General features: G+C 38.0%; 1 protein-coding gene across 14 annotated transcripts in view; it reads left to right on the top strand.

Moving 5' to 3' along the window:
* ABI2 (abl interactor 2) overlaps positions 1–15,131 on the top strand; it is a 66,149-nt gene that overhangs the window by 45,010 nt on the left and 6,008 nt on the right. For 3 of the 14 annotated variants that reach the window (XM_065670148.1, XM_065670144.1, XM_065670156.1), the window contains 7 exons: positions 3,801–3,898; positions 4,677–4,823; positions 5,856–5,980; positions 6,941–7,120; positions 9,705–9,863; positions 14,144–14,230; positions 14,555–14,728. In XM_065670148.1, the coding sequence (XP_065526220.1) occupies positions 3,801–3,898; positions 4,677–4,823; positions 5,856–5,980; positions 6,941–7,120; positions 9,705–9,863; positions 14,144–14,230; positions 14,555–14,728 (970 nt within the window). The remainder of the gene's footprint in view (positions 1–3,800; positions 3,899–4,676; positions 4,824–5,855; positions 5,981–6,940; positions 7,121–9,704; positions 9,864–14,143; positions 14,231–14,554; positions 14,729–15,131) is intronic. The other 11 variants (XM_065670157.1, XM_065670146.1, XM_065670158.1 and 8 more) reach the window with 7 other exon arrangements.

Below are 15,131 nucleotides of genomic sequence, written 5' to 3'. Positions count from 1 at the left end.
CTGTCCAACTATGTGTTTCTGCATTTCTTGGTCAGTGAATTTTTTTGCTCATGAAAATGTTCCCAAGAACTGAATTTAATGAACTGCAGGATTTCTCAGTGTTAACTTGTTTATTTCGCTACAGATTTCTTATACAGTGGAGTGCTAAAGAAGCTTAATCTCTTAAATGTTTCTAAAAATATAATTATGAATGAAACTCAGTCGTATGTAGCACCATAAGAAGGTGATTTAATCACTGGGATCTATGGAAAAGCTAGTTGCCAAAAATAAAAATTGGACAAATAAGACTTATTTATTCAAAACATGAATTATAATTTTCTAAGGGCTCTAGTCAGTCCTGTATTGCATCTTAAAGTCATCAGATGTCACCTTCCTAAAACTGACAATGTAGATTAGTAGGAGAAGATACTGGATGAAATACTATTGTACCCTTTTTAAACAGTGGTCCATAGTCGGTAATATTTTCTACTTTCTTGCTTCCATGGGAAGAGGCAAAAAAAAAAAAAAGGGGGAAAAATCCCTGCACGTGTTCTGTGTATACCCCATGTGCTGCTTGCTGTTCACAGGGTTGTCTTCCCATTTTTGGAACAGTCAGCTACTTTTTTTTTTTAATGAGCATTGTACCCGAATCATTACCGCTGTCTTAATTTTTTCTTTTTTTAGCACATTGGTTAGCTGTTTTGGCAGTTGTGAGCAGAGGCAGAGATAATCCTTTGTGTTTCTGGTTGCAGGCTCTATTTTGCCACATAGTTTCCTAGAAGAATTTGCAAGCTTTAACTACGCATCAGCCATAGATCTGTGGGGTCCTGCAAACCAGCCACCAGCAGACAGATGCATTCTTCTGCTTTCACCCTCTAATTAAACCACTTGCATCTAGATAGTTTCAGCTGTGCAGAGCCAGGCAAAATGTGGTCAGAAACTGGGTGACTTCTGGCAAATTCCACTGTACTCCAGAAAAGGGATTTTGGAAACTTGACAGCAGATGCAAATATGACCTGAGTTCTGGTGGTTGCTTTGGATTTGTAAGAGGTGATGTGTGTGGATGAGAATTTGTGTATGTAAATGATCTTTACAATTATATGTGCAAAACGGAAAAGGCAATAGAGTAAAATTTTGCAAGAGGGGGGCATTAATGCCTTTCCCTTTTCCCCCTTTCCTTCCCCCTCCTAGTAGAAGTTGTCATAGAAGGGGACAACTAGAAATGTGACAGTGTTTGTATCTCAACTGAAGTTGCAGCTCTGTAGTTTTTATTTTACTTTTCCTTCTTCAAGGCAGTCTGTAAACTTTGTTAGTAGTTTGTATGGTATTATTTCCACAAATCTGCCCAGAACGGTTGGAAAAATGTTTTATTCTTTATTTCTCTTCTATGATTATTTGGCTGTAAGTCAAAGGGGAAGTTACAGTAGCTGATCTTAAAGCCATCGGTGCTGTCAGATTTGATGACAGCCCTGTAAACTTGGTCTTTCAACATTTTGATTTCAATGTTGAAAAATAATTACAAAGAGCTTGAAACTAAGCTTACTGTCAGTGCATTTCCCAGTCTTTCATTTTAGTCTTTCTTAAGGATGGCTGCTTTGTGACTGTAGTTTCTTGGCTAAAATAGGATCCACTTCTTCTTTGGCTGTATTTTCTAAAGCTTACTTCCCATCCTGTGTCAAGGGTATGTTTATTCGCAGTGTTAATGAAAGTAACTAGCAGTCACTGGAGTTATGTGTTAGGCAAGTATTTGAATTGTTACTGTATTCTGTGTGATGCCACTACATTCTCCACCTCTACTGTCCTTTCTTTTTGTGTATTTCTAGCCCAGTGGAAGCCTAAAACAACATTTTTGTTCCTCCAATGATTGTATATGAGTAATTAGAGCCTTTATGGTTTAAATATATGGAATCTTACATTAACTGCAAAGTGTTAGCTAGTGGTTACCTCATCTGGTCAGAAAGAATAGGTTGAAACACCTAAATGGACTTTTCAGGGGCATGCAGATAGGTCGTCATTTGCTGTCATCTAAGAACTTTCAAAACCCCTGCCACTATAGGCTTAATGGGCAGTTTGAAATACAGCAAGAGACAATGCAGTAAGGTGGGGTTTTTTGGGCAATTCAGGTGGGTGGGTAAAACAGGTATCTTATTAAAAAGGAAGTACAGGGGTGCTGCAACTTTAAAAAAAAATCTAATTTTGTGCTGTTTCTTAATGTTCCGTGTATAGAATAAAACATTTTACACTTACCCTCCTCCCTTCACGTAGTTGTAGTTCAGTGCTTACCTCATCCCTCACTTGAATTAACTTTAGATTTCTTGTTGCTTAGAGTTGGCTTAAAGGACTTTATAAGACTATGCAAAATAAACTTTTAAATTGACATTACAAAGTAGTCTTGCACAACTAAATCCAAACATCTGTTTTTTGAATCTGACAAAAGAAACCCAAACCCAACGAACAACTTCCATTGCTTGATTTTTTCTTTTCCTTCTAGCAGATTGAAAATGTAATAGCACTGGGATTATCTAGAGCCAGGGAATTGAGTTTCAGTGCATTAGAATATTGAATATATTGCTCTGCACTGTTGGCAATATTTATGAATTCACAAATCTAAACATTGTCAGGGTTTTAAATGAGTTGTTACAGTCAAATTTTAAAGGAGTAATTTGCCTTTACTGGTGTTTGCAAATACTCTTAATGCCTTGGTCTCTGTTTCTTTTATATACGGGAGATAGGGGTAGTAGGCAAGACTTACATTTTGGAAATAAACACTGTGAAATAGAGCATTACTGAACAACAGAAAAAGGGATGTAAGCATGCTTAGTTAGGTTTGTTGAATATCCCTCGGTCTGAGCATTCGTTTGAGCATTCATAAATCACAGCTGTTTTAACAGAGACTTGTAGGAAGACCATGTATTGATTCCTGTAAGGGTGTATGCATTGAGAGAATTACGCTTGGCTGGCATAAGCAAAATGCCTACACTGGTAACAGTTGTTTAGGATTCCTATACTGGTCAATCAGTCAGAAATGCAGATGAGTTTTTAAAATAAGTTAGAGTAAATTCTTCTATATAAAAGTTACTTTGTTAGTATTTTACCCTGAAAGAGGGGGAATGGGCAACCACAATTAGGTCACATCACTGCTAAATATTTTTCTCCCCATCCGTTTCTTTACCAATTCTAAGAGATTAAATTGCTACAGATATGGCGGAGGGAAAATGACATCTTTTTATTTTTCTCCATATAGCTTTCTCTCTAGGTTTACATACATATAAATAATATTTACAATAAATATTATCTTAAAAAAATGATACCATATTGTGAAAACATTGAGCCAATAATGGATCATATTTGGAGATTACTTTGACCCTTCCATATTTGTATGGATAACATTGAATTGTCACCTCTCAGATAAACCTTGGTATTCTTAAAGAGTATTCAAAAAATACTTTTGCAAGCCTACCATTCAGTAATGCAAACTGAAATAACTGTCTTTATCTCAGAAGATGACTGGGGGGTTTAACCAAGTTAGATACAGTGTCTGTATTGTTAATGTTTTAATGTTTATATGACAGCCTAAAGGCAAATTCACTCTTTGTACATACAATTTTTTAAACCCCCATATAATAAAGAGTCCTTTGAGCACAACTCTTGACTTCTAGCAGAGTGGAAATTGCATATAAAATGCATGGCCTCTCAATTTTTTTTTCTTTGTTCATTTTAACTTTTCCCTACTTAATTGCTAAAGGCATCTCAGTGTCTCTCCCCCTAGAAGCTTGAGCTTAGTGAAGGCCGTTTTTTTTTCTCCCCATTCTTTCATGCAGGTCAGCACACAGAATATGAAGATGGGTGGGCTGCCTCGTACAACACCACCTACCCAGAAGCCACCAAGTCCACCGATGTCAGGAAAAGGAACTATTGGGTAAGTGCAGTTACCAAATCTATAAATGGTTTTGGTGAACAAGAGGGAAGATTCTTTTTCTGTGGTGTGGGGTTTGTTTGGGTATTTTTGTTTGGTTTTGGGTTTGCTTTTGTTTGTTTGTTTGTTTGTTTTAACCATTCACAAAGGTCAAGAGGTGTTATGTTCTCATTCTCTTATACTGATCATGTCTCATGTATCAGTTACCATGATTCTGTCAGAAGACACCGGGCATCATTACTTTCCCAACAGGAACTTCTTTATCATTTCAGAACACTTACAACTATGTGCTTTAGAGTAAAAAATTGGTAACTGTGTGTCTTTGACAGGTGGTGCTAAACAACTGGAAAATTAGTATGTGGCACTGTTCATTAATTATTTATGCTGTGTGTGATGAAAGTGCTTTCCTGTTAAGTCTGTGAACTTGACTTTGACCTTGGGAAAATGTGTTATAACTGGGATAAATGCAGTCTGTTGGTATGTTATTATGTATATACGTACAAACTGTGGTGTTTTATTTTAAAACAAGATATGGATTACTTTTAAAACATGAACAGGATGTGTAACACAGAGTTTATTATGAGGAAGCTTGAAGTACGTGAAGAAATCTTTGTTTTTTCTCATCCTATGAAGTAGATGCAGCAAACTTGCCGGAAAACATTTTTTTTTTTATTATTAGCTCTTATTACTGATTAGTATGTAGCTGTCTCTTAAAGAATGAAAAATCTTTAGGTTTGTCTGTATTTTAATTTGCTTCTGATATGTGCTTGTCCTTGGGCAGGCGTCACTCTCCCTATCGTACATTGGAGCCAGTACGTCCTCCAGTGGTACCAAATGACTACGTGCCTAGCCCAACGCGCAATATGGCTCCCTCACAACAGAGCCCTGTTAGGACTGCTTCTGTGAATCAGAGGAATCGCACATACAGGTATTCAATGTAGTCCTGTACAGTGTGTGGTTAATATTGTATAAGCACATAGACAATAAAAGCTGTGATAAATATCAAATCCATCTGCACCTTTACAGTGAAACCTGCTAATTTACAATATGGACTTGGAATGTCATTTGGCATGAGGAGAATGCACTCTAATAAACCCAGAATAGTGAATCATTCTAAGATTGTTCACTTAATCCCCTAGTCACTTTAATTTTAGTGCCATCACTTGGTTACAAGTGCTTAGTTACTAAAATTGTGATGTTTTTCAAGTGGGTAGATAGTGATATTTTAAGAAATGCTTTCAGAACTGGGAAAAGACTTTGTACACAACTTGCTTTCTACGTGTTGAAGGACTGCACAGTATGTTTATGGTCACATTCTTGTTTGAACGGTCTTTGATGTTTATAGATTGGGTAGCTGAAAAAGAGCACTGTATTTTGAGGCTATTGGTAACAATAAGCACAGAATAAAGCTGAAGTATACTACCAAAGATTCTGCGGAAGGCTAGCAATTTCTGTAGAATAGTAAGTTCAGTGATGTGACAGGTCTAAATACTACGCTTGAAATCTTTAAACATCATAAGCACTTGAGGATGGTAAAACAGATGGACTTAAAAATATAAGAAAATCTGACTTTTACTTCATTATCTTGATATTTCCAGATTCTAGTAGTCTCATATGAAAGCACACAAATCAGGGTCTAAACAGTCTACATGTTTTATGAGTTACAGGAAAAAGGTCTGTCTTTGCTCAGTAGGGTTTAACAATATTGGAATGCTGTGTTGTGGAAAAGGGTTGCAAAAGTTTCATTTTTGGGCAAGTTCACTAACTGAAAAACTGTCATGTTGTGGTCAAAGTGCAGAGTTTTAGGAAAACTGAGCTTTATATAGCTCTGTATCATCCTTGTTTCTTTTCTCATTTTCTCTGTTAGTTCTCTGAATCAGTAAGGTGCTATATGAGGGATCTTATGTTTCAGCATGCACAGCAGCATATTCATACCATGGGCTATTTTGATTTCTTACAGCAGCAGTGGGAGTAGTGGAGGAAGCCATCCAAGTAGTCGGAGCAGCAGTCGAGAGAACAGTGGAAGTGGAAGTGTGGGTGTTCCAATTGCTGTTCCTACACCATCTCCTCCCAGTGTCTATCCAGGTAAGTGGAAACTTACTGTTCCTCTTTCTAACCGTGCGTTAACCTTTAGCATTTGCAAGTCTCCTAAACCCCAAGGACAGCCTCAAAGTTCGTTATCCAGAAATATGTAAACCTTGAAAATAGCTTGCTATTGAAAGTGTGAGTTTGAATCAAGTAATATCTTCTCTGGTAGTGTCTGATGTGCTCCCATGCTTCTTTCATATATTATATATATTAATTTGTTTATCACTTTTTTTTTTTGCCTGGCTGCCTACATGTAACTAGGTAGGGCACAACTACTTTTTTAGTAGGCTGGGGGAAACTTCTCCCTTGTCCTTTTAAGCAAATACATGTTTCTTTCATTGGCTGTGCAGATACATAGAAGCATGTTTTTAGAAAATTAGATGAAATGAGAGGCAGGCACAGAGTAAATCTTTAGTACATTAGTGCAAACCCGAGTTGTCACAAAAGGATACTTGTTCAATGTAATTGCCATAGTCTTTCCAGAAATAGGAAGTGACATTAGTACTCTTCTTCCTTTGCTCAGTCCTTTAAGTGAAGCGTATAGTTGGCTTGCAACGGAATCTGAGATACATGATGCTACTGAAACAAAGAACTTAACATATTTGGTTTTCCTCTTCTCTGTATTAGCTAATTTATGCAAAGCTAAAGGCAGCCACGCTGCAGATAGAAGCATAAATAGCAAGGTGTAAAGGCATCTTTCAGACGTGATGGCTTTCAGTGAGAAGTTCTGGGTTGTTCCCTTCAGACCTGTAAAGAAGTGGATTTGCTTGACCCTCATTTACTGTGTACGTAGGAATGAGCCTTTTTTCAACAGCTCCATTTTTCTCTCATCTCCTCATGCATTCTAAAATACTGTGCATCTAATAAAGAGCTAACACTGGATGGTCAGCAGCTTTCTCTAATCCTTGCTAACATATCTCCTTATTAACTCCACCTCTTCCTCCTCTCTTCACGTAGCCCCTGCTGGCTCGGCTGGCACTGCTCCCCTTCCTGCTACCTCTGCTCCTGCCCCCACTCCTGCTCCTGCCCCTTCCTCTGCTGCCCCAGATGCTGCTGCTGCTGCTGCAGGAGCTCAGCCCCTTGCTGATGGCTTCACCTCTCCAACTCCCCCTGCTGTTTCTTCCACACCCTCTACAGGTGAGTGTCTGCTCCAGCTGGTGGGCAGAGGAGCCCAGATGTGATCACGATCCAAGGCTTTTCAAAGTTACTTCAGAAGCAGTGACCTTTTTTAAATTATGTTTTAAAATATAACTAGAAAATATCTGCTAATACCCAGCTATAAGGTAATGGCTACAGCAGACAGTTCAAGGTGTGCTAGTTTTATAAAGAGCAATAATTTTTCATTTTATTATTTTTACATGTATATAATTAATTATTATAATTTTATTACAGTTTAGATACTGAGACTCTCATAGAATAATTATGTTGGGGGAACCAGCACCGATGGTTCTGGGTCTGATTGTTTCAGTGATAGAATTAAAAAAAAGTGCATCTAGCAAAGTATAATTTGCATGACTCGTCTCTTCAGTGCTTTCGAATGATAGGTCTTCTTTCAATGAGCTGATAAAAAAGGCAATTTTTTTGTGCTCAGTGTCAGGTAGAATACAGTTTTTTATTATGCAGAATAGTGCTAAAGCATTTTAATACATGGTACGTATGGTGTATATTGCAATTTTTTTTTAATGCTTACGAAATTACCCTACACTTTTTCATTTTCTCATATGCTGAAGTTGCAGCATAAGCATAAGACTGTTCTGTATCAGGTTTTGAACAGGGGGTTACACCTGCATTGTAAACATCTCCTTTAGACAGCGAAATTCATACAGAGCTACCTATGACCTTTGTTACATTGTTATAGTGGAGGCTGATCACAATGATCTGAATAGGTTTGTGTGTTTATTACTGTTGGCGTCTCTTAGAATTTCACCAGGTGCCAGAAGCATTCCTGAAATCATATTTAGTTTAAGGTGCTGTGACACATCCAAAATGAGAATATACTTATGCTAGAACCCATGGCTCTGACTAGAAGCTTCCGGACTGTAATGAATTTTGGTATTAGAAGATGATCCTGTTGTCTAAACTACTTCCATGATTAGATGATGAGCTGTGTCATGTGGGCCCTCAGTCAGTTTTCCATTTTTGGTGCACTGTCAGTATTCTACTTATGCCATAATGCCTCTGTATTTTTAATAAATCAAAATCGAGCAGAGATTAATATTTTAATGGCTATAAATACACATTCACAATCTGTAAGAGAAATTTCAGGTTACTTGCTATTTCTAAGATCTTTTCTTGCCCTGTGCTATTAGTGAGGGTGTTTGTGTGGCTCCTCTGAAAAAAGCATTTGAAGAGACTGGATAGTTTACCATCTATGAAGTTGTAGGTTTTGGTTCTTAAGGATCTCTTATGCCTCTCTTTTCTCCTCACTTCATTCTAATCACCACCAATTTCTACCAGTGCATTAGGAAACAGGGAGACAGACACACTGGAAAGATGCATTAGGAAATATGTGAAAAGGATACACACACACACACACACACACACACACACACACATATATATATTATATATATATATATACACACACTGGGAGGATTCCTTTGTAGTAACTCCTGTCCTTCGTCTGTAAAAAAGTACATATTTTGTATCCATACAAAGCAGGAGGAATGTGAATTTTTGCATTTGCTCTTAGGAGCAAGTAACAGAGCAGCAAGCAACTTGCATTTTATTTACTGACCTAGTGTGGAGCTTTGCAAAGGAATCCAAGCAGCGTGGAGAGCAGTGCAGGTTTTTAAAAAAATGCCCATTTCTTTGTTCTGCTGCCCTGTTTACTCCCCTCCATGCAATTCTCCTCAGCCACAGTGACCACCCCTTCTCCCCTGCTTTTCTTGCATTTCTTCAGAAATTTATTTCTAGCACAAATGGTGGAGGCAGAATAGTTAGGGAGGGTAATAACCCATATGGCTATAATAAATCCAGTTTATTATATACAGCATATAAGGAAAAGAACTTTATTTGAGCACAGAAGAGAGCTAAATGGTCTTGCTTCATTTATTGCTTGCTCAGAATCAGGATCTGTTACTTTGATACAAGAAGTGATTAAAATGGAGAGCAAGTTTTTAAGGAGTTGTTTCAATTGACAGCTCCCTGAAAGAAAAGGCCTTTGAGTATGATTTCATTTATTTCGTTCTTCAAGGTGTTCCTAACATTCTCTTCTCCCCAGATGGCTCTCTGCATATTTCCTGAATAGCACTAGCATAGTTAGTATCGTGTTTTTTGGTTGTAGAAGGTAACAGCTTTGAATCTTGGAAATGGCGTACAGTTAGTTTGTATGTATATGATGTTTAATTGCTGAACTGTGAAGTGTAACTTTTTTGCAGGTTTATAAATAAATTTGCAAGAACCTATTAAGATGCGTTGTATAGAATGGATAACTGGGAATTATTTTCTTTCATATTGAAGCTTTGTAGCTTAGACAGCTCTGTATTTGGATTTTGTGAGCAGTGCTGATTAGAGGCAGTAGAGAGAGCTGTTTTTTGTGTTGCTATTGAGACATCCAGTGTCCTGCCAGCCTTGCAGCTGAACTGGCTGACAGCTCCTAGGATGCAGATGTCTTTAAAAAGACCCAAAAACCTCTCCAAGCCTTTGCATCTTGAATGCAAATATAAAAAAGGCAGTTGTCATTCTTCTCTTTGTGAATACATTTCTCTTTCTAACCTAGGTCACCCAGTTCAGTTCTACAGCATGAACAGGCCTGCCTCTCGACACACACCACCAACAATAGGGGGATCTTTGCCATATCGGCGTCCTCCTTCGATAACATCACAGACAAGCCTTCAGAACCAGATGAACGGAGGGCCATTTTATAACCAGAATCCAAGTAAGAAAGTTTTTCTGCTCTGTTGAACTCAACACAGAGGTGAATGGAGAAGCCTTCAGGTCTCTGAAATCTTATGTTCTGTTGCCACTGCAGATCTTGCAGTTAGTCTCGGGTGACTTCCAGTACATTGCAGGTAGCCATGCCAAAGCTGCAGTCAAAGTACGGAGTGTTCAGCTTCCATTATGCCAAGCAGTTTGAAACAATACTGGTTTTGTTGCCAAGTAAATTACTTTTGATCTTACAGTCACTGTCAGAGAAGCTTAGATCCTTTAATACACCATGTGTCATGTGTCTGCTTTGTTGGATGGTTGGGTATTTGACATTGCACCAGAACACTGATTCTTCATTAATCAGTCTTTATCTTTTATGCTTTTTCTTTCTGATTAATGGTCAGTTCAAGAGATTGCATTTGTTATACAAGGGTAAGCATTAGATACCTTGGAGTCATCATGGTGTTTGGTATGGGATACAAACGAGCTGTGTTATCTGCTAAGTCCACAGGTGATGTTATTTTAATAGACAACCTGTCTTAAAAAGCAGGATGAGATATTAACAAGGAATGGCATGTCTGTGTGGCAGGCATAACACAGTAGCTTTTTCTCTAAGCAGTTCTTTTCCTGTGCTTCCGAAGTGACATGAAGGTTTCAACAGCAGAGTAAGGGAGACTTTCTTTCTTAACAAAGCTGTGCAAAGATGCAGGGAACATACTGAAGGTTCCTTGTTAAGAAATCACCCATTACCAGCAAGATTGTATGTTGACTTGGAAGTACCACAGTGCATTTATGTTTTCTGGTCATTGTTTTTAGTGGTTTGGTTTGGTGTTGTGTGTGTGTGTGTTTGGTTGGGTTTTTGTTTGTTTGGGTTTGTTGTTGTTGGTTTGGTTTTGGGGTGTTTTTTTTTTCCCCTTTGTTTAAGTTTGTTTTTTTAATTGAGTACTGAATTTAGAATTAGGTCAAATGCTGCAATCTGCATTTAAGAGATTTGATCAGGTTCAAATGTTACTGCTTGTGAATTATCCTGCCATGTTTGTGCATAACATGAGAAGGAAATGGATGGTCCTGTTGGGGACAGAGGGATGGAGGAGGGTATATAACTAAATTGCAGCCCAGTTGCCTGAAATACATGGTGGTGTTAATCATGTTATGTGCATATTGAAGGCAGTAGGGGAACAGGCAAGAAGGAATGGGTAATAGCAATAAAAGAAACTTTCAGGATTACCTTAGCAGTAAAGAGGATTTTTAGTATATCCAGAGAGTTTCTGACAACTGCTGTGCATTTTTGCTTTAGCAAAGGGATAGTTCTCTTCAAGCCACCATTGCATTGTTAATAAGTAATCACAAAAGATGCCAAATAGACTTTAAATAAGTTACATAACCACAGTGCAGTCTGCATACTGAATTGTGGCTAAGAAGATAATGATTATTGTGATTAGTCACTTGAGCGGTAAATCACAAACATAATACTTAAATTATACTGGCATACTTGATACAACAAATAAGCAGTTATAGTAACAGACTTTTTATACATATATTTCTATCAGAATACAGAATTTATTAGCTTTGCAGTTATAATTGTTAGTAAATCTGAGCTTTTTTGGCCTGTACCTTGAAAGGAGAGGGTGTTTGAGCATGTGTAAGTGATGAGACCCTCAGAACAGGAGGACTGTTTTGTCTGTAAGGAGCAGGGTTAGTAGTTACAGGACAGGGGCCACAATTGCTTCTCAGCATTCCTCAAGAGAGGGAGAAAACACAAATTTAGGAGGTTAAAAAGAGACCTTGCAACAGGCCAAGGAGTGTGCCAGCTGTGGCGTGTGTTTTGCAGGCTGGTTTTTCCACTTCCGTTTGGCATAGCCATTTTTGTTTATTCGTTTCGCAGGAGGATGAAAGATCCTTGCCTTGTCTTGCTCTTTTGAATGCCAGTTCTAAGATAACATAATTTCCCTACTTCATGGTAAGACCTTTTTAATAACTGAAAAGAAAATACGAAGAAATGCAGACCCTAAATGGTCTCAGCATATGTCTGCCCAAAGCTGCTCTTGCCAGCCTTGCCACTTAAAAAGTATTTTAACTTCGCAGCCTTAGGGGTACCAGTGTCTAAGCAGTGCGGAGTTCAGCACAGGCTGAAAACCCTGTGGGAGAAACTGGGCAAGTACCGAGATGGTGGTTTGCACTATACACTATTTGTGTAGCTGAATTCTTATCAGTCTGAAGCAGTCTAGTAGAAGGTGCTCTTGGGTATTTCTGAATTAATGTACAGCAGCTGTGTTGATAAACTCTTAATCTACCAATGGTCTACATGGAAAGAAGCTGTGAGGGAGCCTTTAAGATGGTGTTCATACTGTCTTTTGAGACAGCAGAGGTAAAGTTCTTTTGATGCCCTTTATAAACAAAGTCATTGTTAATAAAATATTTATTGTATTGACTCCTAAATGTCAAAACTAGATCAGAGGCACTATATATCATATAGTATGATATATATGCTATGTATATATATGTATATATCATATAGTAAGATATATATATATAAAATAGGATAGTCCCTGCACTATGCATAGATGGAAGCACAAACCAAATGGGTAAACAAAGAATGATGTCAGCTAGTGTTAGCATCACCATTTTGATTAAACTACATAACCCAAACTAAACTAAGGGATTTTTTTTTTTTTCATATTTGCTTGGAATGCTTGTCTAGAGTGATTTATTTTCTATGTGGAAAGCCTCTTTATTTCTTTCAAAGGAACAGCACATGAATGAAGTACGCTGAAAGGACCCAGGAAATACTAGTCTCATATGATAGATATGAATTGTGTGAATCCATATGCTGATGAATAGAGGAAACATTTTGAAACTGAGCATTTTTATAGCATGTATAATTAAAAAGGCAGGGACTTCAGAACTGCACAAGAATGCTGAAATCATGAATATTACTGCATTTCAGTAGGACTTCAAGTTCCCTTTCCCTTCACTGAAAAAATGCAAGACCAATTTTTTCCTAGCTACTGTGGTTACACTTGAAAGAATAAATACCCTCAGAGGTCACGTCACTCAATTTAGAGAAGCTGTAATTAGAAATCTATTTCAGTTTTTCTCAAGAAATATCAATTAAATGGTGAGATAATGGAGCTTGCTTTATATGGAGGTACAGGGGTATTTTATAACAAAAAGGATGGTTGCTCTGTTGGGTTTTATTTTTGTTTGGGATGTGTAGTTGTGAAAGAAATGTGATTGTGAGTGACAGAAGAAATTCAAAGCACTTCAGATACTAGTTCTACTGTAATAATACAATAAGCCAGCAGGAGAAATTTTGAGACATTAATTTTAAATGTCCTGGAGTTCTCATTTGCTGTGATGACATGAATTAATTTTGAAAAATACTACATCATACCTGGCAGTTTTCTTACTGGCTCTGGGATTGGTCTGAAATTTAGTTTTCTGCAGGCTAAAGAAATGTGCTGGTACCTGAAGCGTACACCTTTTTCCTCTCAGTCTTTTGTATGTGACTAAATGTTTTGTATACTGCTACTAACAAATTGTTTAGTTGTGCTTTTCCTGAGGTGTGCCTTCTAAACAGTAATCTTGCAACTCTCTTAAAGAACATTACTTTGTTACTAAAGTAAAGTGATACTAAACCTACATAGAACTAGGTAACTACTTTTTTAGGTGAACTAGAAAATCCAAACTTTCATTCCTGGCTTAAACCACAGTTTAGTGTTGTAACATTGCAACTGGCTGAATGTATCCTCAGGTGTGAATTCACATGTGTTGTACCAGGGCCATTCAGAGTTCAGTGCAGTGGGCTGTTTTGCGTAAAATAACTGCTGCGTTTGATTGTTTTTTTTGGCCTACATTTTGGTGTAAAGTTGTTATATTAATTTTCATTACTAAGGATTGGTGGATCCTGCTACAGAAGTCATCTCTTTAAATATCAATTTGATCTGAAAGGTGGAGGGTTACAGGGAAAGAATCCTCTTGATAGATTTGTTACTTAGGTCTGTTTGTGAAGTGCTGTGTTGCTGTAGCAATAAACTTAAGAGAATGCTTCAGCATGGATTCTTAATCTTATGGAAAAGAGCTGGTTGGAAAACAAGAGACATTTCCTTGAAGGAAGGTTTAGGAATACCCTTAAACCACCTGAACCATTTTGCTTTGAATGTCAGCCTTTATATGTGAGCTTCCTGGCAGACTGCTATACTGTCTGAGTGGTGATGATGTCTACTTTCCTGTTTGCTGCTTTGCTGTGTTTCTAACTGAATGCCTCTCTCTTTTGAATTTCTGTGGCAGCGTCCCTTGCTCCTCCTCCCCCCTCCATCCTGCAGGTAACTCCACAGTTGCCGCTAATGGGATTTGTGGCCAGAGTTCAAGAAAACAGTAAGTTTGCTGCTTCCTTGTGCTATGATTTATTACTGGATGTGGCTTTTGTTTTGAGTGGATGAAGGATTTGTCTGTATATAGCCAGAATTCTGCCTGCTCTACTGCCTCTGCAAGTTTGTCTAAGATTTGAAGGGAGGGAAAAGGAAATAATTTTCTTGGAGAAACCTGATCCTTCCTTTTCTGAATTTTATTGTCTCTAGTGTATTTCCACAAGTTCTAACTATTGGTCCCAGTGCAACTACTTGGGATAGAGGGTATTTCTTCAGCGTGCTGCCATGGTTCTAGAGACATTTTCATGCTTATACTACTGTTTATTTTCAGTTTCAGATACTCCTCCCCCGCCACCGCCTGTGGATGAGACAGTGTTTGATGAATCTCCACCTCCACCACCACCTCCAGAGGATTATGAGGAGGAGGAAGCAGCAGTGGTGGAGTACAGTGATCCATATGCTGAGGAGGACCCTCCTTGGGCACCAAGGACCTACTTAGAAAAGGGTATGTTTAGAGCTAGTAGAGATGATAGTGTCATGTTTGCAACAATAATTTCGCACCTGCCATCCTGCTCTGGACATGGAGTCTACCTAAACACCTTTGTAGTGTTGTGGTAAAGGTGCTCCTCCAAATGGTAATTTAAAGAACAGAAGTTAAGCTACTCTAAGTCTGACTGACTCTTTCACCCCTTTCTCCACAAAAGAAAGATACTGATTAGCTGGCTAATCACGTATTTTTTAAATGCTCTGTCAGCTATTTAAGACTCACCTTTCAGTAATCTGCTTAACTGATAATCAAATTCATAAGGTCAGAAATGAATGAACCAATGCTGCAACTGCATTTGGAACTATGAGTATATGTGTGTATCTGGAGAGTTGCTGCAGTGTGTGTTTAGGGCTCTGTGAGA

Source organism: Lathamus discolor, chromosome 3 (genome assembly GCF_037157495.1).
Source record: "Lathamus discolor isolate bLatDis1 chromosome 3, bLatDis1.hap1, whole genome shotgun sequence".
NCBI lineage: Eukaryota > Metazoa > Chordata > Aves > Psittaciformes > Psittacidae > Lathamus > Lathamus discolor.
The sequence above is the reverse complement of the archived record's forward strand: the minus strand, read 5'-3'. Positions and strand labels throughout refer to the sequence as shown.